The sequence below is a fragment of the Emydura macquarii genome, unplaced genomic scaffold (genome assembly GCF_026122565.2).
Source record: "Emydura macquarii macquarii isolate MOO-44397 ecotype Brisbane River unplaced genomic scaffold, CSIRO-AGI_Emac_v2 contig_306, whole genome shotgun sequence".
Classification (NCBI taxonomy): Eukaryota; Metazoa; Chordata; order Testudines; family Chelidae; genus Emydura; species Emydura macquarii.
The window spans coordinates 860521-886507 of NW_027130443.1; the positions used below are offsets into that span (position 1 = coordinate 860521).

General features: G+C 57.7%; 3 protein-coding genes across 3 annotated transcripts in view; 2 read left to right on the forward strand and 1 right to left on the reverse strand.

The window, feature by feature from the left end:
* Positions 1–997: 997 nt before the first annotated feature.
* Positions 998–8530, forward strand: CLDN7 (claudin 7). The gene is made up of 4 exons (XM_067555560.1): positions 998–1452; positions 5990–6154; positions 6490–6574; positions 7082–8530. Exons 1-4 carry the CDS (start codon positions 1230–1232, stop codon positions 7245–7247), a joined length of 639 nt encoding a protein of 212 aa, XP_067411661.1. The 5' UTR covers positions 998–1229; the 3' UTR covers positions 7248–8530.
* Positions 8531–10821: 2291 nt separating this feature from the next.
* On the forward strand, positions 10822–24812 carry ELP5 (elongator acetyltransferase complex subunit 5). Its single transcript, XM_067555762.1, has 9 exons — positions 10822–10854; positions 20999–21072; positions 21611–21671; positions 21918–21998; positions 22391–22617; positions 22783–22976; positions 23288–23386; positions 23908–24008; positions 24425–24812. The coding sequence occupies exons 1-9, from the start codon at positions 10835–10837 to the stop codon at positions 24531–24533; spliced, it is 966 nt and encodes a 321-aa protein (XP_067411863.1). The 5' UTR covers positions 10822–10834; the 3' UTR covers positions 24534–24812.
* TMEM256 (transmembrane protein 256) overlaps positions 14911–25987 on the reverse strand; it is a 159514-nt gene continuing 148437 nt past the window's right edge. The window contains exon 5 of the transcript XR_010921307.1: positions 14911–14926. The gene's annotated coding sequence lies outside the window, so the exon portion shown is untranslated. The remainder of the gene's footprint in view (positions 14927–25987) is intronic.

The following is a 25987-nucleotide window of genomic DNA, read 5'->3' on the forward strand; positions in this document are numbered from 1 at the left end:
GGGAGAGGGATGGGGTGAGGTGTAGGGGCAGAGGGGAGGGCACTTGGGGGTAGTCCATGGGGCAGGATATAGGGGGATCCTGTGGGGCAGGGTGTGGGGCTGAAGGATGGATCCTGTGGGGCAGGGTGTAGGGCAGAGTGGACGGGCACTGGGGGGATTCCATGGTGCTGAGTGTGGGGGTAGAGGGGGGCTCCCATGGGGGCAGAGGGTGGTGCAGGGAGGGTGTCACTGGGGGGCAGTAGGTGGGGCAGAGGCGGATTCTGTGGGGCAGGTCACCACTAAAGCTTCTAACATGGGGGAAACAGGCGAGTTTCTATTTCACTTCCCACAGTGAGTCACACAGGCCAAGCGAGAGGTGCCCTTCCCCCCTGCCACTACCCCCCTTCCTTTCCCGTCTCCCCCCCCCCCACTGCATGGGGGGCGTCCCCCCCCAGTCCAGTCAAGCACCTGCCCCTCCTCGGCCCAGGTGTTTCCCAGCTGCACCACTATGGGATGTGAAGTGACCGGGAACAACCCAGGGATAAAATTTCTTCCCCCCCCCCACCCCTCCCCGACCGAGATCGGCCCCCTACCCCATTGGGCCAGGTGCTGCACGGACACACGAGACCCTCCCCTGACTATTGCCATTGTAAACAGAAGGGGAAACTGAGTCACGGGAGGGGGGGCGGATTTGACGTGTGGGGAAGGCCCTGGAGGAGAGGGGGCCGTGATGGGGGGGAAGGAGGAGGAATCTGCTCAGATCCGGGTTGGGGGGCAGTGGGGGAGGGGGATGACGAGAAGGGGGGTTCTGCCCAGACCGGGCAGACTTCCCCCCCCCCTCCCGCAGCCGGAACCGGCCCTGCCCTTAGATAGCGACTCTCCTTCCGTCCCCATGGCCCCGGGGCTGATGTCATGATACTTCCCCTCCCTCCCCCCCCCCCCCACGCCCGTCCCCTCCCCCACCCCGCCCAGGGCATAAATACAGGTGAGCAGCGCGCACCTGCGGCAGGTGAGGGGCAGGGAGCGGATTGGAGCCGGCTGGACGCGGCGCTGGGTCAACGGATCGAGCCCCCCCCCCCCCCCGCCTGTTTTGTTTGGGTCGCTCCACGCGTGTTTTTCGCTCGGGAGGGTCGCGCCTGGCCCCGCTCCGCTAGGTCGCGCCTGAGCCGCCCTGCGCCTTCTTCCCTCGGGTCGCGCCTTCCCGTCCCCCGCCGCCTCCACGCGTGTTTTGTTGGCTGCTCCGGGCGCCCATGGCCAACTCCGGGCTGCAGCTGCTGGGCTTCGTGCTGGCCCTGCTGGGCTGGCTGGCCCTGATCGCCGCCACCATCCTGCCCCAGTGGCGAATGTCGTCCTACGCCGGGGACAACATCATAACGGCCGTGGCCATGTACCAGGGGCTGTGGATGTCCTGCGCCTGGCAGAGCACGGGCCAGATCCAGTGCAAAGCCTACGACTCCATCCTCAACCTCAGCGGTGAGTGGGGCCGGGCACAGGGGAGGGGGGGTCCCCGCCCTTTGGGAGATCCTATCCCCCCACTCCTGGGGAGCCGGATCCCCCCGTCCCCGCTTCCCAGCGCGCTGTGTGTGTCCCACACACACACACACACACACACACACACCCGCCGCCTTCCCAGGGTCAATATTTGCCCAAGTTTAGCTGATAAACTCCGGGCTCCTTCTATAAACAGTCCCCGGCTCGCCCCACGGACACGGTCGCTCCCCCTTGTCCCCTCGCCACCCCACCGCCGGCCGCCCCCCCCCCCGCCTCTGAGGGCCCCCTTGCCCGCCCTCCCCCGCTCCATTCTGGGGGCTCCCCTTGCCCCCCCCCCACGCGCGGCCTCCCCTCTGCTCCCCCCCCCCCCCCTCCAAGGCGCTGCGCTTTCTGCAGACTCCAGGCTGTGCGAGCTGGGAACACCGCAAAACGCGGGGATTTCCCTGGGGGGGGGTCATGGGGAGGCATCGGGGGGGGGGGGGGCAATGAACCCCAGCACCCCGCCCCCGGCTCGTGAGCTGTTAAAGTGCCTTTACATCGGGGGGTGCTGGCCAGAGACATCCCCACCTGGCGCGCTGGGGCAGGCCACTCCTGATTTAAAGGAAAGTGGGGGGGGGCACGGGACTGGGGGGGTGTAAAGCTGCTTTGCAGACCCCCCTTCCCCTCCCATTCGTGAATTAGCGGGGACCCCCCTGCCCTGGAAAGGGGCTGGCGGCGATTCAGCCTCCCCGCCCCGCTCCTGGCTTTGTAGAGCCGCCGCCCCCCCCCTTCCCCTGTTTCATTCCTGGCTCCCCCGCCTCGGGTGTCGGGAACCGGTTGGGTCACTCCTGGGCCTCGCCCTGCGGCTCAGACCCGTGACAAAGGGCGGCGTGAACGGATTATGTCCCCCCCCCACACACACACAGGTGGACTCACTCACGGCCTGCACTGGGGGGGGGCGGAGAAGGACCCTGCCCTCTGCCCTGGGGTGACCAGCCCGGCTCGAATGTCCGGGGGCCGAGTTCCAGCCCCACCGGGAAATAATCCCCTGGGGGGGGGGAGATCCGGGGCCCAGGGGGTTTGGGAGCCCCCCCTTCTTCCTCTAACACATTCACTTCTTTCAGCCTTTCTTCCACGCTCCCCTTTGATCTCCACCCCACTTTTCCGCTCGCCCCCCTTTTTCCCGCTTGCCCCATTTTCTCTGCCCGTTTTCCTCCCTCCGTTTCTGCTTGGCCCTAGTTTCTCTGCCCCCTTTTCCTCCCCCTTTTCCCACTCACCCCTGTTTTCTCTGCCCCCTTTCTTCACCCCTTTTCCCGCCCCCCCCCTCTTTTTTTCCAACTTGAAGAGCAATTGAAGCTCAGACAAAGCAGCGAAGTTTTCAGCCACAAAGACGAACGGGAAGTTACAGCTCGAACCTCTAAGAGGAAGTGCAGACTAGTGGTTGGCGCCTGGGATTGTGGCAGGACTCCTGGGTTATCTCCCTGGCTCTGGGAAGGGAGTGGGGGCTAGTGGTTAGAGCTGGGGGGGGGGCTGGGAGCCAGGACTCCTGGGTTCTCTCCCTGGCTCTGGGAGGGGAGAGGGGCCTAGTGGGTAGAGTAGAGGGGGCTGGGAGCCCGGACTCCTGGGTTCTCTCCAGGCTCTGGGCAGGGAGTTTATAAACCATTCTGCGTTACAATCTAGCCACTTTAATCTTATCAGGCTTCGTCATTTGGAAAATAAAGGCCCGTCATGATAGGAGACTTAACCACAACCGCAGGGGTCATGGCGGCCATGGCCCTGCGGGATCACAACCCAGGGCTGCCCCCCATGCCTGATCTCCTGCCCTTCATCCTCAGCTCCTCTTCCTCCTCCTCCTCCTCAGGGAACCCCACGTCTGCAGGCAGAGCTTGGGTAGGATTCAACCCCTGACTGCGGAATAGGGTCAGAAGGTGGGAGCCAGGACTCCTGGGGTCTCTGGGAGGGGAGAGGAAGGGAATTGGGGGCTAGTGGTTAGAGCAGGGGCTCTGGGAGCCAGGACCCCTGGGTTCTCCCACTGACCTCTACCTCTCCCACTCTCTGCCTCAGTTTCCCCATTTATAAAGCAGCGGGGGGTTAAGTCTTTCCACAGTTACCATGTGGCACATCACGTGAGGGGGGTGGGACAGAGAAGGGGACTTTGTCCCCATGATGCCCGGTGCATGAATTTAAAAATAAACACACCCCCCAGCTCCTGCTTCCCACCACTGATTTACCCTCCCCCCTGGTGACTCAGAACTGGTCTGATCTCAGTCCAACCTCACCCTCCGGGCTCTCCCAGGCCAAGGCCCCTCCCCGCAGACAGGAGTAAGTGGCGATGAGACAACAAAAGCCAGGGAGTTTCACTGAAACTGAGGAAATCTCTCTGGGAGGGAAGTGGTGTCTAGTGGTTAGAGCAGGGTGGGCACCGAGGGGACAGGGTATCAAAGGTGTGAATAGTTCTGTGGTGTTGGGTTTGGGGGCACAGAAGATGGTGAAGGGGGAGCAGGGGGGCTATTGCTGGGGGCTGGCTGTGGCTGACATGGGGCCAGGCCCTGTCAGAGCAGTAATGACTGGAAGGTCAACACCACACCCAGGTGATCTCAGTTTTCTCCTTTGTCCCACAGACTGAGACTCAACCTGCTACCGAGAGCCTGGGGGGTTATTGAAACTGAAAGTCACCCCCCTTCCCACAGCTGGGTTTAGACCCAAGACATCCGGGTGCCCAGCCCCTACTTTAACCACCAGCCCCCAGAGCCAGGAGAGAATCAGGCATCCGGGCTCTGACCCACCCCTGCCGTAAGCCTCGATTTCCTCAGAAGGCGCAATTAACGCTCTTCACCCAGTTTGTAATTAACCCAGAGCATCCATAGCTGCAGGGTATCGTGGGTGGCAAATAGTCTACAAAGTAAGCTAGGTTTACACGGAAAGTGGGGTGAAGTGGTTAGAGCGGGGGGGCTGGGAGCCAGGACTCCTGGGTTCTCTCCCCAGCTCTGGGAGGGGAGTGGGGTCTAGTGGTTAGAGCAGGAGGAGCTGGGCACCAGGACTCCTGGGTCCTCTCCCCGGCTCTGACTCTGCAGGTTCCAAAGTCTAACTTTCCTGCTTTATGAAAGGCAGCAATAAAACAGGCAATAAAAGGGCTGTGTGAATTTAACCCCTTCACATCTGGAGTAGAGGAGCGCTGCGTGCGTGTGCGTGCGTGTGCGTGCGTGTGCGTGCGTGTGTGTGTGTGAGAGAGAGAGAAAAAGAGAAAGAGCAGGGGAAGTGGGAGCCCGGGCTCCTGGGTTCTTTCCCCGGCTCAGGGAGGGGAGTGGGGGCTTGTGGGTAGAGCAGTGGGGGCTGGGAGGCAGGATGCATAGGAACGGCCAGACTGGGTCAGACCCATGCTCCATCCAGCCCAGTATCCTGTCTTCTGACCAGATGCTTCAGAGAGAGTGAGGAGGCAGGACACCCTCTGGCATCCAGTCCCAGCTTCTGGCAGTCACTGGCTAGGGACACCCAGGGCATTGGGTTGCATCCTTGATCCCACTTGGCTAATAGCCATGGATGAACCCACCCTCCCAGAGCTCCTCTAATGCTGTGTGAAAGCCCGTTCCACTTTTGGGCCTTCAGCCCATCCCCTGGCGAGGAGTTCCACAGGTTGCCTGCACTGTGCAAAGCGCTGCCTCTAGTTTCTTTTCAACCTGCTGCCTGTTCACTTCATCGGCTGACCTGGGGCCTTCCTCCATGCCCTCTGTGATTTCAGAGCTCTCCGTCACATCCCCTCTTTGCTAAACTCAGCAGTCTCTGCCTTTTTAATCTCTCCTCTGGAGGCTGTTCCATCCCTGTCAGTGTTTTTAGCTGCCCTTCTCTGTATCTTTTCCACTGAAGACCAGCACTGCCTGTCCGTTTGCTGTCTGATTATCCAGTGCTTTCCTAACGATACTTAACTTCCCGGTTGTTTCTTGGGCGGCGGCTGGTGCACATTGAGCGGCCGTTTTCCGAACTTTCTCCCCACTAATGCCGAGATCTTCCTTGCATGGCAATGGCTAACTCAGCCCTTGTCATTTTCGACGTCCCATTGCTTTGCGTCCGGCAGCATTGCATTTCCTCGGCCGTTTTGTCCCAAGTTGCCCAGTTTTGTGAGACCCCCTTTGTCGCTCTTTGCCATGACCGAACTCACCTGGGGAGCTTTGTGTCTGCGGGTTTTGTCACCTCCCCTCTGGCCTGATAGCTGAGGATCCACTCATCACCCCTCCCCAGTGAAAACTGACCATTTACTTCGACCCTTTTTCCTGTCTCTTAACTCTTTAGTTCTCTCCCTGGCTCTGGGAGGGGTGTGGGAGCTAGTGGTTAGAGAAGGGGGGGGGGGCTGGGAGCCAGGACTCCTGGGTTCTCTCCCCGGCTCTGGGACGGGAGTGGGGTCTAGTGGTTAGAGTGTGGGGGAAGGGCTGGGGACCAGGGCTCCTGGGTTCTATCGCTCAGCTCTGGGGGCAGGTCCAGCACTACATTCCTTTGCCCCAGTGGGGCTCCATCCTGACCCCATTTCTCTCCCCACCTACGATAGCTGCCCTGCAGGCCACGCGGGCGCTCATGGTTGTCTCCATCGTGCTGGGCGTGGTCGCCATCGGCGTGGCCTCCATGGGCATGAAATGCACCCGCTGTGGCGGGGACAACAAGGTGCAGAAGGCGCGCATCGCCATGACCGGGGGCCTCATCTTCGTGGTGGGAGGTGAGTCGGTGGAGGGGGTTTGTCGCTGTGCTTCTCCACCTGCCCGGACCTGGCCCTTCCTGTCCTAGCCTCCTTGCTGGGACTACTGGCTGAGACCTGGCCAATTCGCCTCATGTCTGAAACCCGAGGGCAGCTGGTGCCCCCCCAGATGGGGAAGGGCCCCCTGTGCTCTGTTCCCCACCCACCTGAGCCAGCCAGAACGGCCGGATCAGAGCCTGGGAGAGGGGGGCCCGTGTCCCCTCCCCCCCACTCTCCAGGGGCTGTTAAGCCAGACCAAGCTGGATGGCCCTGGGAACCCATCTCTCTCTCTCTCTCTCTCTCTCCCCCCTCCCCAGGCTTAGCGGCGCTGATCGCTTGTTCCTGGTACGGGAACCAGATCATCCGAGATTTCTACGACGTCACGGTGCCCATGAACACCAAGTGAGTCGCGGGGTTCTCCTGCGTGCCGTGCGAAGGGGGCACTGTGCTGGTGGGAGCGGGGGGGGGAGGAGAGGGGCACTCTCCCCTGGCAATCGGGGTCTGGCCCCCAATGTCCCCGGGGCAGCTGTTTGGCTGGAATTACTCCCCCTCCCCAACGTCCTGAGCATTGAAGATCCCCGGCTTCTGCTTCCTGGTGTGAACCCTGGTCTCTTGGAAGGAATATGGAGTCCCTGCCGTTTTCACGGGATGTTTTCCTTGGCCTCCGGCCCCAGGCTCCTTTGTGGTTTTGCTGGGTGGTTGTTAAATAGCCCCTGCCCCAGAGGTGGACGCATCTCAGCGCCGAGCGAGGGGTCCCTGTATAAACGGCTACCCTGCCCCAGAGGTGGCTGCATTTTAAAGGTTTCTCGAATAGAGGGGCAAGGGGTGGGGCTGATCAGAACAGGGTGGGGCTACATGGGAAAGGGGCGGGCCCGCATCTGATCAGTCTGTTTCTCTCTCCCTTTCCAGGTACGAATTTGGATCTGCGATCTTTCTCGGCTGGGCCGGGTCTGCCCTGGTGTTGCTGGGTGGGGGTCTCCTATCTTGTTCCTGCCCTGGGAAATCGGGGTACAACCAGCAGTACCCCAAGAGCAAAGCGGGGTCTCGGGCCCCCACCAACAAGGAATACGTTTAACACTGAGGCCCGCTGTTTGGCCCGCATCCCTCTGACATCCTGGAGCCCCTGAAGGGGTTAACTCCTCGCATCCTGGGGGGGGGGCCTGCTTAGGAATGTTGGGGTGCCCCCAACCTCTGTATAGATGTCTTTTTAAAAAAAAAAAAAAAAAAAGCTTTCATGCCCACTGAGATTTTTTTAACCTTCCCACTTTTTGGGGTGCCGGTAGGATTTTGGGGGTGCTGCATACTTGGCGAGGGTTCACTGAATAAGGGGGTGCCCCTAAATTCTGCTCAGGGTAGTTCATTTGGGTGGGAAGAGATGGATTTTCATTCTGTAAGTGTGGGGGGGGGACACCCTGAAACACAAACAACCGGTATAAAGCATTTTGTGGGGTGTATTGGAGCAAAACTATCCCAAGAGGGGCGCATACACCGCCAGAGTGTGTTCACGTGGGGTGTAGCTCATGGCAGGATAACGACCCCCCCATATTTGAACTTATACCCCCCCATGGCACTGATTTTGTGTAGCAATTCTGCCAGCCATTGGCAAAACCAGCTTGGAGATCTCTTTTTAGGTGGGGTTCCCCCCATTTTATCATCCCCCCCAGGAAAACAGACATGGTCTGTCTTAAGATCTGTCTTCCGATGGTTTATCTTGGAGATCCCCCCCCCCCATCTTACGTCCAGTCATTAAAATACCCCCCCCCACTCCCACTTTAATACCCCCCCCCCCGCCCCAATAGCTGTGGTGCAGTTTTATTTTATATGTATTTTTTTTGCAAGTGGGGGCAGGGAGGAGGCCCTGGGACAGAAAGGAAGGGGTTAATCCCAGGGGGCCGGTGCTCTTTATTTAAATGCACTCCCGCTCGTTAGGGTTTTTTTACTAATTGTCTGTGCCTGGCTGGGGTGCGTGTGGGTCCCCTCCACCCCCCTTTTGTACAGAAATAAAAAGAACAGTGTGTTTTGGAAACATACGTGTGTGTGTGTGTGTGGGGTGCGCCCTATGGGAGAGATCTGGCAGGGGGGTGTCAACTAGAGGGGAAGGGTGCACATGTGTGGGGTGTGGGCGAATGGGGCCCCCTATGGGAGAGATCTGTCCATGGCGGTGGGGTGCCCCTAGGGGGGAGGGGAGAGATGTGGGCTGTGCCCCCTACAGAAGGGACCTGGCTTTGGCAGTGGGGTGTGGATCTCGCACACTTCATCCCCTCTGCTGGTATGCCCGCCCTGGAGGATGGTGGGGGGCTGCGTCCCCTGCCCCTCTGGGCCCCCCTCTATTTAGGGCTCGCCACTTCTCCCCCCTGCCTGCGGCCATTCCCCTCCCCACCACAGGGCCAATGTGTCCCCATCACAGGGGTGCAGGGACCTGCCCCCTATCCCACACCCTTGCCCCCTCCACACCAGCAGTCGTTCTTGGGGGTGGGGCTGTGTGAAACTGACTCTGTGCCGAGGAGGGGTCCTGTGGGAGGTGGGGGGTGGGGGTGCACAAAGCAAGGCTGCAGGGGCTGTAGGTTTCAGGGCTGACTCTGTCCCTCCCCCTGGCATCAAACCGCTCCCCTCCCCACCCCAGGACTTTCTCCTGAAGCCCATGCTCCTGTGTTTGGGGGACCCCTGTCAGGCACCAGCCTCCCCCTACCCTCCCAACCGAGATCAGGGCCCCCAACACAGCAGGTGCTGCCCAGACAGACGGTCAGAGATGGTTCTTGCATATGCCTCCAGAGAGCAGGGGCAGCAGGGGAAACTGAGGCAAAGAGAGGGCAAGGACTTGTCTAATGTGCTGCAGGGAGGTGGAGGGAACCCAGGAGATCTGGCTCCCAGCCTTGCCTGCCCACCTCTGCTCTGACCACTAGCCCCCACTCCCCTCCCAGAGCCAGGGAGAGAACCCAGGAGTCCTGGCTCCCAGCCCCCCCCGCTCTAAACCACCAGGCCCATCTCCCCTCCTAGCTCTGGGCCAGAACCCAGGTGTCGGGTCTCTAACCACTGGCACCTGCTTCCTCTGATTGGCCCAAGCGGGATGAGGGCTGGGTGCATTTTGCCAGGACACCCCCCTCCCCCCGGGGAGTTTAGCACATCATGCCCCAGTGCTAATCTGGGGGTCCAGCTGCTTCCCCCCCCCACCATGTGTTGTGCCCCACAGCTGCCCTGCCTTCATGCCTCTAGGTGCCCCTCCCCCCCAGGGCTGCTGGGGGCTAAGCCCCGCCCCCAGGGCACAGGCTCCGGCTAATTACCTGGGCCAGGTGCGAGCAGAGGTATAAGAGGAGTTGGCGAAGTTCATCCCCCCCTGCCTTTGATTGCTGCAGTGAGGCAAGACGGGGGTGGATTGTGGCCGCTGTGGGGTGTGGTGATGTTTGAATTAGCCCGGCCCTCTGCCTGGAGCCAGGGCATGGCAACTCCCCCCCAGCACAGCAACCCACTGCCGGTGAAGGCGTGGCCGGACCTCCTTGCCCGTGGCCTGTCTGGCCCTTCCAACCTGGGCTTCTGTGGGGCGGGCCAGCTGACGGTAAGGGTTGGCTTCTCCCAGCCTCGAGACGTGGCTGGATCCTCCCGAGCCTGGGGAAAGATCTCAAACCCATCCAGTTTCTCCTCTCGGCCCAACGGCCTAATCTCTCGGGCCCTCTGAATCTGCTGCCCTGTGACCCTGCCCCCTTGTCGGCTCTGATCCCCTCCGCAGTTTCTGGCTGCGGAGCCATATCTCCCCTTGGTGCAGCGACCTAACCTTTCGGCCTGTCCTTGATTTATAAATTCTGCGTCCCTCCTCCCCGTGAGGATCAGAAGCGACTGGTCGCGGAACCAGCGCTCATGTCTGGCCCCATATAATTTCCCCAAAGTTGGAACCTGGGAATTTCCAGGGGAAATTCTGACCCTCTTGGGATTTTTTTTTTCTTTCCTTTTTGACTAGGGACAAAAAATTGGAAATTTTTGGGATTGCCCGTCAAGTGAAAAGTGTTTCCTGACTTGTTTTTAATCTCAGCTCTTACATTTAGGCCTGGCAGAGATCAATTTTTATTTCTGGAGCATTTGGATGGCTAACATCACTGTTTATTGGTGAGCTTCTTTAATTACCCCCACCCCCCATCTGAACTTTTGCAGCAATAGGAAATTAGAAGTGGGTGGGAGGGGTGTTCAAACAATTATTTAATGACCATAGGCACTGAGATTCATAAAGATCACACCTTTATAATGGGAGCAGTGGGATCTCTGCCTTTCCCCCAGCAGCTGGGTGTCTTTGCTGGGGGTGGCAGGGCAGGTGTGCTTTTCCCCTGGCTGGCAGCCCCCCAAAGCAGTAGGGCAGGAAGTTAACACCCCCCTCTTGTCTTTCCATCCCTTCCCACATACCAGCTGAGCAATCGGTTCAGGCTCTCGGCAAACTCAGGCAGCGTCGCTGAGTCGGTTACATGGAGGGCAACTCCTCCCCCAGCCCACATGACCTAGACACGTGCCTAACGTTTTGGTTTTTTTAAGTGCCACCGGAGATGGTGTCCCCATCCTGTGCCTGATTCCTTCGGGGGGGGGGTTCCTGAATCCTTGGTCTACAGCACCACGCCCTACCACAGCCCAGGTCTCACCAGCCAGCCACCTGCCATCAGAACCAGCCCAGCTGTGGGCCATATGCAGAGTTGCCACCTCCGGTGAGTCGATAAAGGGGATCCCCGCCCTAGAACGTGTTCTCCAATCGAGATCCCTGCTCTCCCAACAGCCCCCAGCCTGCCGCAATAGCAACCACTGGATGGCGGTGTGAGAAGGGGCCTACAGGCCAGCTTCCCAGCGGATGACAAGTCAATTGGATGACTCCCTTTGATTTGCATTGGTGTCAGGTGCCCACGGTTGTGTCTCATCTGCTAAAGTTTGCGGATGACCCCAAAACCGGGGGGGGGGGAGGGGAGTGGGATGGGCCACTGATATGGAGCTAGCCGGGCGCCCACCAACGACACATGTTTTCCAATATGGCTCAATGTCATTTATGAAGGAAGAACGCAAGCCAACCGTACGGGGGGGAGCAGTTGGGGGGCTCTATCGTGAGAAGCGGGGACTCCTGACAAAGCTTTGGGCATCGCGGTGGGCGGTCAGCCACCCGTGAGCTCCCAGGGCGTGGCTGGGCTCAGACGACCTCGTGCACTGCCGGGATGCATAAATGGGTTCCTTGAGTAGGAGCAAGAGAGGTTATTTGACCTTTTGATTTGGCCGCGGCTGGAATGCTGGGTCCTGTTCCGCTCTCCGCGATTCAAGAAGGACGACGGTGAACCGGAGCGGGGTCAAAGACGAGCCGTGAGAAGGATTCAAGCATTATATAGTGAGATACTTACGGATCTCTATCTAGTTGGCATAACAAAGAGACAGTTAAGGGGTGGCTTCACCACAGCTGTAAGTACCAACACGGGAACAAATATTGGATAACGGGTTCTTCAGTCTGGCAGAGGAAGGCCCAACCCGATCCGCTGGCTGGAAGTTGAAGCTAGACAAATTCAGATGGGAAATAAGCAGAATTTTAACCATGGGTGTAATTAGCCACTGGGACAATATCCCAAGAGTCGTGGTGGATTCTCCACCTGGGCTTTCCAATTTTGGCTGGACGTATTCATGGAGGTGTCATCCCATGACATAACTTTTACTTAAAGATTCACTTTTCAGTCCTGGAGGGGTGGCAGTGCTATCTGGAGGACGGGGTGGATTGCACCCTCAGCAAGTTTGCGGATGACACCAAGCTGGGGCAGTGGTAGATACGCTGGAAGGCAGGGAGAGGATACAGAGCGACCTAGAGAAATTGGAGGATTGGGCCAAAAGAAATCGGATGGGGTTCAACAAGGACAAGTGCAGAGTCCTGCACTTAGGATGGAAGAATCCCATGCACAGCTACAGACTGGGGACCGACGGGCTAGGCAGCAGTTCTGCAGAAAAGGACCTGGGGGTTACAGTGGACAAGAAGCTGGATAGGCGGCAGCAGTGTGCCCTGGTTGCCAAGAAGGCTAGCGGCAAATGGGGCTGCATTAGGAGGAGCATTGCCAGCAGGTCACGGGCAGTGACTATTCCCCTCTATTCAGCACTGATGAGGCCACATTTGGAGTATTGTGTCCAGTTTTGGGCCTCCACTACAGGAAGGATGTGGACAAATTGGAGAGAGTCCAGCGGAGGGCAAGGAAAATGATGAGGGTGCTGGAGCACGACTTATGAGGAGAGGCTGAGGGAACTGGGCTTGTTTAGTCTGCAGAAGAGAAGAATGAGGGTGGGGGGGGGAGGCGTTGATAGCAGCCTCTAACTCCCTGAAGGGGGGTCCCAGGGAGGATGGAGCTGGGCTGTTCTCAGTGGTAGTAGATGACAGAACAAGGAGCAAAGGTCTCAAGTTGCAGTGGGGCAGGTCTAGGTTGGATATTAGGAAAAGGTTTTCCCTAGGAGGGTGGTGAAGCACTGGAATGGGTTACCTAGGGAGGTGGTGGAATCTCCATCCTTAGAGGTTTTTAAGGTGCAGCTTGACAAAGCCCTGGCTGGGATGATATAGCTGAGGTTAGTCCTGCTTTGAGCAGGGGGCTGGACTAGATACCTCCTGAGGTCCCTCCCAACCCTCATCTTCTACAGTTCTATGATTTTTAAATGAAGATTGGATTTTTTTCCCCCCTTAAAGACCTGCTCTAGGAATTATTTCAGGGCATGTGTCTGCCACAAGATCCGAATAGCTGGTCCCTTTTTTCCTTGGAATATATGAATCTGTAAATACTTTTGAGGAGCTGGGCTTACCTTTTTGGCGTTATCCTTCCTTCTACATCTAGTAAGGAGAGGATTTTACTCCAGTATACGGCATGCAGGAGACAAAGATTAGAAGCCTGCATCCTCTTCTTGTGCGTGTGTGTGGAAAAATTGGAGAGCTGGGATAGAAAAAAGCTAGAATAACTCAAGGGCTGGGGGGAAAGTTATGCCTTGAGGAGCTCAGTTTCTATAGCTCCTTGAGAAGAACGGACTTAATTACAGTCTATCCTTCGCAGAGGGCATTGAAAGGACTTTTGGTTCTGGTGGCAGAACAACGGCGGTCGTGAAACCTGGACAAATTCAAGTTTGGAACGAGGGGGCGATGTTTCACAGCAAGGGGTTTTCGCCCCGGGAACCAACTCCCAAGGGAAGCGGTGGATCATCTCGTTCTGGATGGCTTCAGATTACGTCTAGATGCCCTTCATAGAAAATGCTTCCATTCGGCATGCCTTTTTTTAGGCTCAGTACCGGGAGCTGAACTTTAGTGGCCTGTGATATCCAGGAGGGCAGGCTACATGGGCTTAGAATAAGAATGGCCATACTGGTTCAGACCAATGGTCCATCTAGCCCAGCCTCCGGTCTTCCAACACTGGCCGGTGCTGGGGGCTTCAGAGGGAATGAACAGACCAGGACAATCATAGAGTGACCCCATCCTCTGTCGTCCAATCCCGGCTTCTGACAATCAGAGGCTAGGCACACCCAGCGCATGGGGGTTGCATCCCTGACCATCTTGGCCAATATATCCTCCATGAACTTCTCTAATTCTTTTTTGAAACCCAGTCATACCCAACATCCCCTGGCAAGGAGTTCCACAGGTCAACTGTGCATTGGGTGAAGAAGGACTTCCTTTTGTTTGATTTTAAACCTGCTGCCTATTAATTTAATTGGGTGACCCCTGGTTTATGTGTTATGTGAAGAGGTAAAGAACGCTTCCTTATTCACTTTCTCCGCACCACTCATGATTTTATAGACCTCTATCGTATCTCCCCCCCTGAGTTGTCTCTTTTCCAAGAGGAACAGGCCCCGTCGTTTTAATCTCTCCTCATCCGGAAGATGTTCCTTACCCTTCATTGTTTTTGTTGCTCTTCTCTGTAACGTTTCCAATTCTAACAGATCTGTTTTGAGACGGGGTACCCAGAACTTCATGCCGTATTCAAGGTGTGGGAGTGCCGTGAATTTATCTAGTGGTATGATTATGGTATTTTCCATCTTATTATCTATCCCTTTCCTAAGGGTTCCCAACGGCCTGCTGGCTTTTTTTTTTCTGACTGCTGCTGAGCGGAAGTTTTCAGAGAACTATCCACAATGACTCCAAGATCTTTGAATAGTAACAGCTAATTTAGACCTGATCGTTTAGTATGTATAGTTGGGATTATGGTTTCCAGTGTGCATTACTTTGCATTTATCAACACCGACATTCAGCCGCTGTTTTGTTGCCCAGTCAGCCAGCTCTGTGAGCTCCCTTTGTAACTCTTCACGGTCAGCTTTGTACGTAACTATCTTGAGACATTTTGTATCCTCGGCAAAGTTTGCCACCTTGCTGAAATCTGCAAAAGCTTGTTTGCTTAGGCCTTGCACGTAGTCCTTGAACAGAGGTGCATTCAAATGGCACATTGTGCAGAAATCTTGGCTCGAACATTGATTCCCAGCTTCTAGGAGGCAATTCTGCCCTGAGAACTGATTGGAATTACAGAGATCAAGGCAGAAAGCAAATATTCTTGCTGTCTTCAACAGCTTGCCCCCCATGAAAAGTGTGTGTTGCAAAAAACGCAAACAAAAAAAACCACCTATAGCAACAATGCTGTATTTCTCCCAAGACTGAGCACTTGCTCGCAAGCTGGGAAAAAAATATGCCAGACTGTTTGACAGTGCCACCTAGTGGCACCTGCTGCCATGCCATTAAAAGACTAATTGATTTAGCTGAGGTTAGTCCTGCTTTGAGCAGCGGGTTGGACTAGATACCTCCTGAGGTCCCTTCCAACTCTAATATTCTATGACTTTGGAAGCTCAATCTACTTAGCTAATCAAAAAGCAGGTTAAGAGGTAACTTGATCGCTGTCTAGAATTACTTTAGGCTTGGAGAGGAGAAATGAGATAGCAGGAGGGCTTCTTCATCTGGCAGACAAAGGCAGCGTGCGACTGGGTGGAAGCCGGAGAAATTCAGACCAGAAACCAGGCCTTACCCTTGATCTGCATTTGGTTCTTTAAATGGAGATCAAGTGTCTATTTGTGGAAGCTAGAGATGCCCCTTGATCAATTGGTTCCTGAAATCCAGAGCACTTGTGATCACAAGTAATCTGATCTCCCTGTGTAACACAGGCCAGAGAAATTCCCTGAATTAATTCCTGTTGGAAGATCTTTTAGAAAAACTCCCAGGCTTGATCTAAAGTCTGCCAGTGACGGAGAATCTCCCACAGTCCTTGGTAAGTCGTCCCAAAGGTGAATCCCCCCCACACTGATAAAAAACGTGCACCTTATTTCTTGTCTGAATTTGTCCAGTTTCCAGCCGTTGGGTTACGGGACCGTTTTCTGTTTGATCTCTGTAACTGAGGGGCACTGAAACCTCTGCTCTTTATGAATACAGCGTTAGCCATGTGCTCTTAGCACGCCATGGCCGTGCTGCGTGCTCAGGGAGGGTCCTCAGGCAGCAAACGAGGGCCGTTTCTGTGAAAGGGACAAGACGCCTCTGGGGATCTTGGATTTTTCTCAATGTTGTGGCAGGCCGGGCAGGGCTAAGACTGGCGGAGCTGCAAGGAGTTTGAGAAGCCGGTGGGGCTAGGAGGCGACGCACTGTTTAAATTCCGGCGCAGCTCAGTCATGGGCCACGGCTGGGGGCGCTCGAATCTGGGGCTGCAAGGGTCACGTGGCAGCAGCATGAGACCCTGTGGCCTGATGGGTCGGGTCCCAGAGCAGCTGATTAGCCCTGCCTAAGCCAGCAGCAGGACCAGGGAGCTGTCTGATTTCCTGGCATCCAGCTTGACTTCTGGCATCATACATGTGGTTCCAGGCCTCCAGTGTGTCTCCTGCCTTTGTGTCCCCCTCCTCCCCCGTCCCCGCTGCCAATATCCTGGCCTGGCCTGTCTCTGGTTGCTGACTCGTGGCTCCAATCCCCAGTTTGACCCTGGTTTCAGACCCTTGGTATGCCCCCGACCGCGAATGCGCGGCGTGGAGAGGGCAACCCAGGAAAATTCACCCTAGGCACAGATCTGTGACCAGATGCTGGAAAAGGCGTCTTCCTTCCTGGCAAGGTAGGTTCCAAAGTATATGGGCTGAGTTAAACTTCCAGAAACCTGATGGGTGGAGCAGCCACCCTTCCTTGCCAGGGATGTGTGCGGAACAATTAAACTCTCTTATGCAACCAAGCAATAGCAGCCTCCACCCAAAACAACCGCACAGGTGGGCAGAGGCGGAGGCAGGATTGTTTGTTTTCTCTGCCATGCTTTTGTTCTTAACGAACAGTACTTTGCTCCCCGGGATCTGGCTGGAGGCTGGTTAACCCTGGTCGTGGTCCCAGAGAGAACAGGATGGATGGCAGAGGCTGGGATAATCGTGGCGAAGTGCAGCTTAAATCCCCAGGCTCGAAGAAGCAAATTGCAGAGCCTTCCCAAAGATGACAGATAGAGGCCGGAGGCCAAAGTGGGGTGCCTGGGAAGAAGTTTGTGGTGGGAACGGTGATGCTTGGCTTAACCGGCTTGGGGTACTTTGGGTGGTGGCTTCTACTGCATTAAAGGGGCTTAATTGGTCCTTCTATTCAGCCTGAAGGAAGAGTGGCTCAACCCATCAACTTTAACCAGGTCCGTGATCATCTACGGATCAAAGACCAACTTTTGGTAGCCATTACCGCCTTCCGGCCTAATATCTCCCGCAGTGGACTCAGTTTGCCAGCTCTTGAGGGCGTGTTGTTTTTTTGGAGGCGTCATGGCCAAGGAGGACCCTTTGGGATGCTCACGGAGAGACCACTAGGAGCAGAAGGGGGAAAGCACAGCAGGGCAGGTCTGAAAATGTGAGGGGGTTGATGGAAGGTTGAGACAACTGGCCAAGGGGTGACCGGAGATGACTTCTCACAAGCCAATGAGATGATCGGTGTTTATCTTCCAATCCAGCCAGGAAGATTTGTTAGTCCAACGCCGCTTATTGAGATCAATGCATGGGAAAAAGGCGAAATTCAATGGCCAGGAAATAAGACTGGATGATCAATGGTCCTGTCAACTCCACGGAAGCTCGTGGCGCCAATTCCAACTCTCCTCTCCCCAGAGGGGTGGTGAAGGATCCCAGGATGGTTTCGGTGCTGATCGTGTTAGCAGTGGCCGGCTTCGTTGTCCTCCTTGCCATGGGAGCCCTCCTGGCGCATCAGAGGTGCCACAACGCCGCCATCTGACCTTCTTTTAGATGCGTATTTTTATCACCATGCAATACAGGGCAGGCTTGGATTTTGATGAGTGACGCTCCTGTGTCGGACTTTGCTTATATATATATTTTTTATTTTTAAGGCTGTCCCTGGACGTTATGGGCCCGGATCTATTTCAGCTACCCTTCGACGGGTTGGGTTGCTAGTTGAGTTTGTTAATGGCGTCTTCGACTGGTGCGTCTCAAATGTTGCCATGGGGCCATCTGCTTGGGGGGTGTGGGAGACAGGGACCAACCAAGCCTGACTCCGAGAGAGATCTGAGCAGGCTGGCGCCGGGGAATCAGCTGGCACAAACTCTGCAGCCGCATGGGGTTGCCTCCCTGGCTCTCAGCTGGGCATTCCTAAAGGGGGTGGAGCAGGAAAGAGGCATCTCGTGGAAGCAGAGCAGGTCTGGCGGGGTTAGCCGGCCCTCGCCGGGAGCTAGCCAGTCCCCTACCCAGACCCCCTACCCACCCTGTTGTCTGGGCTCCTCTGTTCTCCTTTTTCCTGTTTGTGAAGGCAATAACCCACACCCGGTACTTACTTTGCCATCAAAGAGGGGCCGTGGCTCAAGAAATTTTTTACTTGACTGACTGACTGACTGACTGACAGGGCAAGCCCAGAGGGGCCGGGGCTCAACCCTGGTGCAAATTAAGTACTGCCTGCGCCCCGAAGAAAGGGGCAGAAAACTAAGCTGGGCGGGATTGATCATCTATGCCCCAGCCACTTACCAACTTATCTTCCGAGAAACGTATGACCAAAGCGGGGAACTCTACAACCACACGATCAGCCTGCCTCTGCCATGAGTTAGCAGCTCCCTGCCACCCCGGCAACCGCATGGCTCATGGACTCTCCATTCCCAACAAATATTGGGGGTTTTGGAGAGACTGGGGAGGCAAAAGATCTGGGAAACTATTTTGACCTCACTTAAGGGTGACCAGATAGGAAGTGTGAAAAACTCAAAGGGGAGAGATGGGCAAGGGGAAGGCAATAAGCCCCTATATAAGACAAAGCCCCAAATATCAGGACAGCCCCAATAATAGCGGGACGTCTGGTCACCCTAAACTCATGGGGCAATACAGGGGACAGTGTAATAGACAGCGGAGTAGGTCTCCTACCTGCGCTTAGCCATGGGGCCGGAGGCGCTTACGTCTCGTGTAGGTTTGCCAATGTTGTATTTCAAAAATAAGGGACTGTTTTCTTAGCACCCCTGCCTCCCTCCTCCTGATATTATTATTATTTATTAATAAGCAGGACTCATCGACGTTCACTAGGGAGTATGTCTTGCTGCTTTTTGTAGCACTCAGCAACTCCTGATCTTCTTGTACAGAGATGAAAAAAATAAGAGATGTCCCTGGTAATAAGGAAGGCTTGGAAACCCTAATTTCTTGGCACAGAATGGGTTGAAAACAGATGGCTGGAAAGGCCCTCCTTCAGCATGTTATCGCCCCACCTATCTATATATCTGGCCTACCTATGAGTCTCTCTAGGATGGGAAAGCAAGGTGACCTATGTGCGATAGAAACACTGGCCCCATCCCATCGCTTCTCAGTAGCGTCCAGTTTTGATGGAATTTCACATTTTGAAATGTCAGTTTAATCTGTTTTGGCTAGAATAACCTAGCCCCGGCAAAGACTTTTGCCTGGACTTTCGGGAAAGGTGACAAAGTCCAGGCCAAGGCTCTGATGCTTCAGAGAAAGGAGACAAAAATTCTCCTGCACCACTTCAACTAGGAATTAACTAGGAGTTCACCGGCCAGTGCTGTACGGGAATTCAGACTAGATGATCACAGTTGTCTCTTGTGGCCTTGGAATTGAGACAAATGTCAACTTTCCCAGTTCATCTGCCTTTTATAACACAGCATGACAAGAATCCTCTGTTGTATTTAGCATTTTATGCGCTGAAGCAGTGTAAACCAAGACCTTCCCTCACAGGTGTTTGTCCAACCTGTTCTTAACAACCTCCAGTGACAGGGATTTCCGCACCTTCCCTTGGAAAGCTGTTCTAGAGCTGAACTACTCTCAGAAAGTTTTCCCTAATATTTAACCTAAATTATGTCTTGTTTCCTTTGAGCGGACCTGGTGAAAAATTGATCCCTCTTCTCTTTATAACCGCCCTTAACGTATTTGAAGCCTGTTCTCGAGTTCCCCCTGCAGTCTTTTCTCAAGACAAAATCTGCCCAGTTTGTTTAACCTTTCCTCATAGGTCAGGTTCATAGACTCACAGAAGATGAGGGTTGGAAGGGACCTCAGGAGGTGTCTAATCCAACCCCCTGCTCAAACCAGGACCAACCCCAACTAAATCATCCCAGCCAGGGCTTTGCCAAGCTAGGCCTTAAAGCTCTCTAAGGATGGAAATTCCCCCACCTCCCTAGGTAACCCATCCCAGTGCTTCATCACCTTCCTAGGGAAAAGGTTTTTCCTAATCGCCAACCTAGACCTCCCCCATTGCAACTTGAGACCATTGCTCCTTGTTCTGTCATCTGCCACCTCTGAGAACAGCCTAGCTCCATCTTCCCTGGAACCCTCTTCAGGTAGTTAAAGGCCGCTATCAAATCCCCCCTCATTCTTCTCGTCTGCAGACTAAACAAGCCCAGTTCCCTCAGCCTCTCCTTGTAAGTCTTATGCTCCAGCCCCCTCATCATTTTGGTTGCCCTTCACTGCACTCTCTCCAATTTGCCCACATCCTTCCTGCAGTGGGGGGTACAAAACTGGACACAATACTCCAAATGCAGCCTCCCCAATGCCCAATAGAGGGGAATAATCACTTCCCTCGATCTGCTGGCAATGCTCCTACTAATGCAGCCCAATATGCCGCTAGCCTTCTTGGCAACCAGGACACACTGCTGCCTCCTATCCAGCTTCTTGTCCATTGTAACCCCCAGGTTTTTTTCTGCAGAACTGCTGCCCAGGCCGTCAGTCCCCAGCCTGTAGCCATGTCTGGGATTCTTCCGTCCTAAGTGCTCAGGACTCTGCACTTGTCCTTGTTGAACCAGGTCAGGGCTGGGCCTAGACGACCTCTCGAGATCTCTTCCAGCCCTACGGCGCTGTGACATTGCACCAAAGAGAGGCACCACAGCAGGCGGATGCTGGGCCACGTCCTCGTTTTGCCTTAACCGAAAGCCGAGTTGCTGCGGTAATGGCCATGCTCTAGGAATTTTGCGTGAGAGTTGACGAGGCCGATGGGGACCTTGAGGTGGAAACGAGGCAGGGGGAGCTGGGAGTTGGGAGACTTGACTGGGTGGGGGGGCTGGATTGGCTGGGAGCGGGAGATCGCAGGAGCGGGCCGGACAGGGGTCCTCGAAGTGTGACACGGACCCCTTGCTGCTGTGGGCGCCATGTTGGGTTGTAGGCTGCAGAGTGGGATGGAGGACTCTCGCCCCTTTGGGATGGGGCCAGGGAGGCCAGCCCTCAGTGCAGCCAAGGGGGCTTCAAGTGACTCTTAAACTAACCCCCAGGGGGCACAGATTTGGCCAATAAAGGGACAAGCAGCAGCTGAGGTGGCCAACTCAGTGCCTGAAAAAATCCTTCTAAATGAAGCCCTAAAACCAATAGAAAGGACCTCACCCTCCCACTCCCACACACACAGTGTGTCATTAGGGGCTGCCCTTGACCTTCTGTTGCCCCCCCCCCATTATTATTGTGCAGGCGGCGCGGGAGACGCTTATGTGCCAAGATGGCGCCGCCCAGGCACTGTCCAGCGCGCCCGCGTGTGCCGTACGGTGAGGTCATAGGGAGGCGCCGGCGTAGTGAGGGGCGAGGCGGGGGGAGCATGGTGGGATGCTGCTGGGGGAGCTGCTGGCTGGGGCAGCGGGGGGCTCGTCCTCATCCAGGGTAAGGGGGGGAGCTGGGGTGGGGAGCCTTAGTGGAGGAAGTAATGGGGGGAGGTGCCTGTGAGAGGGACATGGGGGGAGTCGGGGGTGAGGCTGAAAGAGGAAGATCGGAGGGGCAGGGGGGATTTGGGGGGAGAGCTGGGGGGAGGATGGGGTGCGGGGGGAGGGAAGGGGGAGTTGGGGGAGGATGGGGTGCGGGGGGAGGGAAGGGGGAGTTGGGGGAGGATGGGGTGCGGGGGGAGGGAAGGGGGAGTTGGGGGAGGATGGGGTGCGGGGGGGAGGGAAGGGGGAGTTGGGGGAGGATGGGGTGCGGGGGGGAGGGACGGGGTGCCTGTGGGGGGAGCAGTAGGGGAGGACGGGAGAGCTGGGAGGGAGGAAGATTGGGGGGGGGGTCCCCATCTCACCGGCCCCGGACCTTTCCCCGCAGACAGCGCCGCCTGCGAGGGCCGCAGCCTGCTGAAGTCCTTTGCGGCCGCTTCAGCGCGCAGGTGGGTACGGAGCCCCCCACCCTCCTCGCTCCCCTGCCCCCATCACTCCCGCGCCCCCCCCAGCTGTGGGGCAGCAGGGAGTGACGCCTGCCCCCTGCTGGCTCACCGTCTCCCAGCCACTCGCCCTCCCGCCCCATAACCCAGCACCGCCCCCTTGATCCCCAGAGCCCCCCCTCCCCCAGGGGCCTGCAGATCCCCCAGGGGCTGGGCTCACCCCATGTCCCCCCTACCCATTTGCTTTTCCAGGGGGGAATCCGTCCACGTTTTCGGCTTCGAAATCCCTGAGGAAGGGTTCCGGGCTGGCTTGGACCCTGAGGTGACGGCGCGGTGAGTCCCCCAACCCCCCCACCACCTGACCCACAGCTCCACCTGGCCTCAACATCCTCCCCCACAACCCGGCATAGCACGGGCCCCCCCTCAATGCCTGCCCCCATCCGCAAAGCCACCTGGGGATTTGGGGGGCAATTGGGGGCCCTCTCCGTGACTCTGATCCCCCCCGACTTGGAGGGCAGAGCTGCCCCATCTTCTCCAGCACGGGGGGGTCCCTTCCCCTCTGGCACAACAGCGATCTTCCCTGACCCCCTGCTGAGGCTGAGGTGGGCCAGGACCCCCAAATCAATGGGGCTGAAAATGGCAGCCAGGGGGCGGAAAATGGATTGGGCCCCCTCAGCTGGGGGGGCAGGTTGACCTTTGACCTGTCTTCCACTCCTCCCCCCCAGGTTGCTATACCATGATGGCTTCGTTGACCCACTGCGCTGGACGGGGCAGGCCGGGGGCTTCGGGGCGGAGGAGTTCTCGGGGCCAGGGGTGGCCGGGCGCCTGGCCCGGGGGCCCGCAGGACCCATCGCTGTCGTTCTGGACTCGCTCAGTTGGATTCTGCTGCACTGGCCGCTGCCTGTCGTCTGCCAGGCACTGGGGAGCATCCCCAGGGGGGCTGCCGACGCAGGTCTGGGGCCCCGGTGGCGCTGGGAGCCAGGGCACCTGGGTTCTCTCCCTGACTCTGGGAGGGGAGTGGGGGCTAGTGGTCAGAGCAGGGGGGGCTGGGAGCAGGACGCCTGGGTTCTCTCCACGGCTCTGGGGCATCTGATCTCTCCTGCTTCTCCCCGCTCAGGCCTGCGTGTGACAAGGATTGTGGCCCTGCTGCATGGCGACCTGCACCCGCCGGGCCTGGTGGAGACACTCTGCTCCCTGGCCCAGGCTGTGGTGGGGTTGGGGCCAGCTCCTGAGGCTGTGGGGCATCGGGGGGATGCCCCCCGGCTGGCCTCCATCCTGCAGCGCAAGGGGAGCAGGAAGGTCCTCCAAAAGGTTGGGACCGGGGTAGGGGGAAGAATGAGGAGGGAGGGGGAAGCGGGGGCTGGAGGGAGACTTGGGCTGGGGGGCAGGGAGGTGAGGGGTGTATGTTGGGGGGCAGGGACCCCCTAGATCAGGGAGGAATGGGGGGCTATGGACAGGTCAGGGTAACTTAGCTGGGGTGGGCGGGGGAGATGGGGGAGTGATGCAAGGGGAGACAAGCCCCCCTTTGAAGCTGGGGTGGATCCGGGGCTGAGGGGGACGGGGTGTCAATCGGGGGACGGGGCGCACGTTGGCTCTGTCTCATCCTCTCCCTGCCCCCCCAGGAGGAATATTTCACAGTCCTGGCTGGCTTCGCCTTGAAAGCCCTAGGTGAACCCGCGGGGGATGCCCCCCCAGATGAGGACCCTGATCCCCACTCGGCGGTATGGCCCCCCCCTTTGCTCATGAGGGCCGGGGTCCCCGGTCTCACTGCGGTGGGCTCTGGAGGAGGACGGGGTGGGGGGAGATCAGCGGGTATCTGGATCACCCCAAATTCTGCTCCCTTTGAAATCCCAGTTTAGTGGCCCCCCACTTCCCTTGGCACTGAGGGGGGGACCCAAGGGGCAGGTGGGGGGCTGGGCTGGAGGATGGGCAGAGATTTGAGGGGCAGGGTTGATGTTGGGGGGAGGGAGCAGTGGGTGCGGGGTGATTTGGAGGGTGTCTCTGGGCAGGGGGTGGAATCTTGGGGTGCGGGGATGGGGTGGGATGGGGTGGAGGATGGGATGGGATTGGGGGTGCGGGGTGGGAGGTTGCCTGGGGGCAGTGGAGGCTCCAGCGCTATGGGGGGAGAACCCCAGTCTCCACTGTGGGACCCCCTCTAGCCTAGCAGCCCCTCATGGAGCGAGGTGACTTGTGGTGGGGGCTCCCCCCGGACAGTCTGTGACGGGCGTCTCCACACCCGCAGGCGGACCCCACCGCCAACCTGACCTTCAACCTGCGGCTGTCGGACGAAGAGCGCCAGGCCCGGGAGGGGGTGCCCCTGCCTTTCCACTTCAGCACCCAAAAGTGAGTGGGGCGTGCTCCCTGGGGGGGAGACACCCCCCTGCCTCCACTCTGCACCCCCTGGGGGGGAGCCACCCCCGGACAAGCCCCTGCTCTGCTCCACCTCCTGCTTTCTCTCCCTCTGGGGAGAAATGGTCCCTGTGCCCCCCTTCATCTAATCTGCACCCCCCCCCCAGGGAGACACCCCTCTGCATCTGCTCTGCACTCTCCGGGGGGAAACACCCCCTGTTCCCCCCACTCTGCACCCCTGGAGGGGGAAAACGCCCCCTGTGCCCCCATCACCCTGGCCTCTGCCCTGCCCTTCCCCTCCGGATACCGTCCTGCCCTCCCCCTCCCAGCTCCACCCCTCATCAGCCACCCCATCACTGGTTCCAAGGGAGATGACCCCCCTCCCCTGTCTGTCTGTCCTGTGGCTGTAGGAAATCCTCGCTGCTGCAGGCACCCGCTGGCCTGGGGAAAATCTACTACGAGCCGGACGCTGCAGACGACCTGGACGAGGAGGATCCGGACGATGACCTGGATGTGTGAGAGCCGGGAGGGGGTGTGGGGCTCAGACACCACCCCCCAGGGTGCCCCGAAGGAGCCCTGGATCTCTACCCCCCCGGCGGGACCCTGGACCTGGCATCGCCGTCTCTAGGAGGGGGGCAGAACCCAGGAGATCTCCGCAGCCCCCCACCCGCGGGCCGGTGGACTTTTGAGTGGTGTTGGTCGCTATCCGACACGGGGGGGGAGGGGAGGCTGGGGGTTGTCTCCCACCCCACATGAGCCCCCCAACTTCACTCTGCTCCCCCCACAGTCCTTACCACTCCCATAGCTTGGAAATAAAGTTCCATCAAGGAGCTAGGGGTAGCTTGGAGCCAGGCCCCCTAGAGAGGAAAGGCCCCATTCCCTGCCCTTCCCCCCCCCCCCGAGCCAGCCAGCCCCCCCGCCATGTGTCCGGATGGGAACCAGCGCCCCTCAGGGATCAGATAGAGAGCCTTTACACTCTAATTCCCCTCTCAATTTGCAGAGGCAGGACTCCTCCCTCATCAGTACCGACAGGCGCCCCCCCCCCCCACGCCTTTAAAACTAGCTGCTGGCTCTGTTTGGTAGGACCTACAAAAACCCAACTGCCATCACCTCTCCCAGATCTGGGTGTTGTACCCTGGCTCCTATAAACCATGTGCCTTGTTCAGCAGAAAAATGAAAGTGAAGTGTGTTAATATCCGTGTAAGGGGTGTGGGTGGGGGCCAGATCAACGGGGGGGGGGGAAGGCAGAGGAAAATCTTGTGTCAGGAGAGTGGGGTCTAGTGGTTAGAGCAGGGGGGCTGGGAGCCGGGACTCCTGGGCTCTGTCCCCCAAGCTCTACCAGTTGCGGGCATGGGCCCCCAGCGGGAGCAACTGGACTGAGATTCTTGGTAGTTAATAGTGGGTGTGTGGGGCCGGTGCTTTGTAGGGGGGGTCCTCATCGTTCCTTTGGATGGGGCCCCCCAATCCAGTCCAGAGCCAAGCTCCAGTAATCCTCTGGACCCCAGAATCTTTCCCCTCTAAATGGAGGGGGAGAGGAGAAGCCACCAGGAAGACCCGGGGGGGGGGGGAGCCGCAATGGGGGGCACTAGCTTCCTTAACTATTTCCGAAGGGAGGCTGTGGGGGGGCCGGGCCCTGGCTCCCACCTGACCTAACCTCGACCTTATGTGGCTGGCTGCGCCTCTCGCCGGAAGACTGCGGGATGAGGAGAGCCAGGTTGGGGGGTGAAGGGTGGGGCGCTGGGGGTGGGGGTACCTGGGTGCTGGATCTTGGCGTAATAATTCACTGAAGGATGGGAATGGGTTCTGGCTGGGGGCGGGTGTCATCGTCACGGCGAGGATGGGGCGCCCGGCGCCGGGGAAGGCAGTTGGACGGCAGTTTGCTGGCGAGCTCACCGTGGGCGGGCGGGTGGGGAGCTCTGGCTTGAAGCTCATCCACTTTGGTTCAATTGATGGTGCCTCAATTTCCCCAGAAC

Coding starts and splice junctions, on each gene's coding strand:
- ELP5 (XM_067555762.1), top strand. CDS start 10,835: ATGCAGAGTTGCCACCTCCG. Junction 23,387..23,907: donor ACCCTGATCCCCACTCGGCG/GTATGGCCCCCC, acceptor CCACACCCGCAG/GCGGACCCCACCGCCAACCT. Junction 24,009..24,424: donor TTCCACTTCAGCACCCAAAA/GTGAGTGGGGCG, acceptor CTGTGGCTGTAG/GAAATCCTCGCTGCTGCAGG.
- CLDN7 (XM_067555560.1), top strand. CDS start 1,230: ATGGCCAACTCCGGGCTGCAGCTGCTGGGCTTCGTGCTGGCCCTGCTG. Junction 1,453..5,989: donor CTCCATCCTCAACCTCAGCG/GTGAGTGGGGCC, acceptor CACCTACGATAG/CTGCCCTGCAGGCCACGCGG. Junction 6,155..6,489: donor CCTCATCTTCGTGGTGGGAG/GTGAGTCGGTGG, acceptor CCCCCTCCCCAG/GCTTAGCGGCGCTGATCGCT.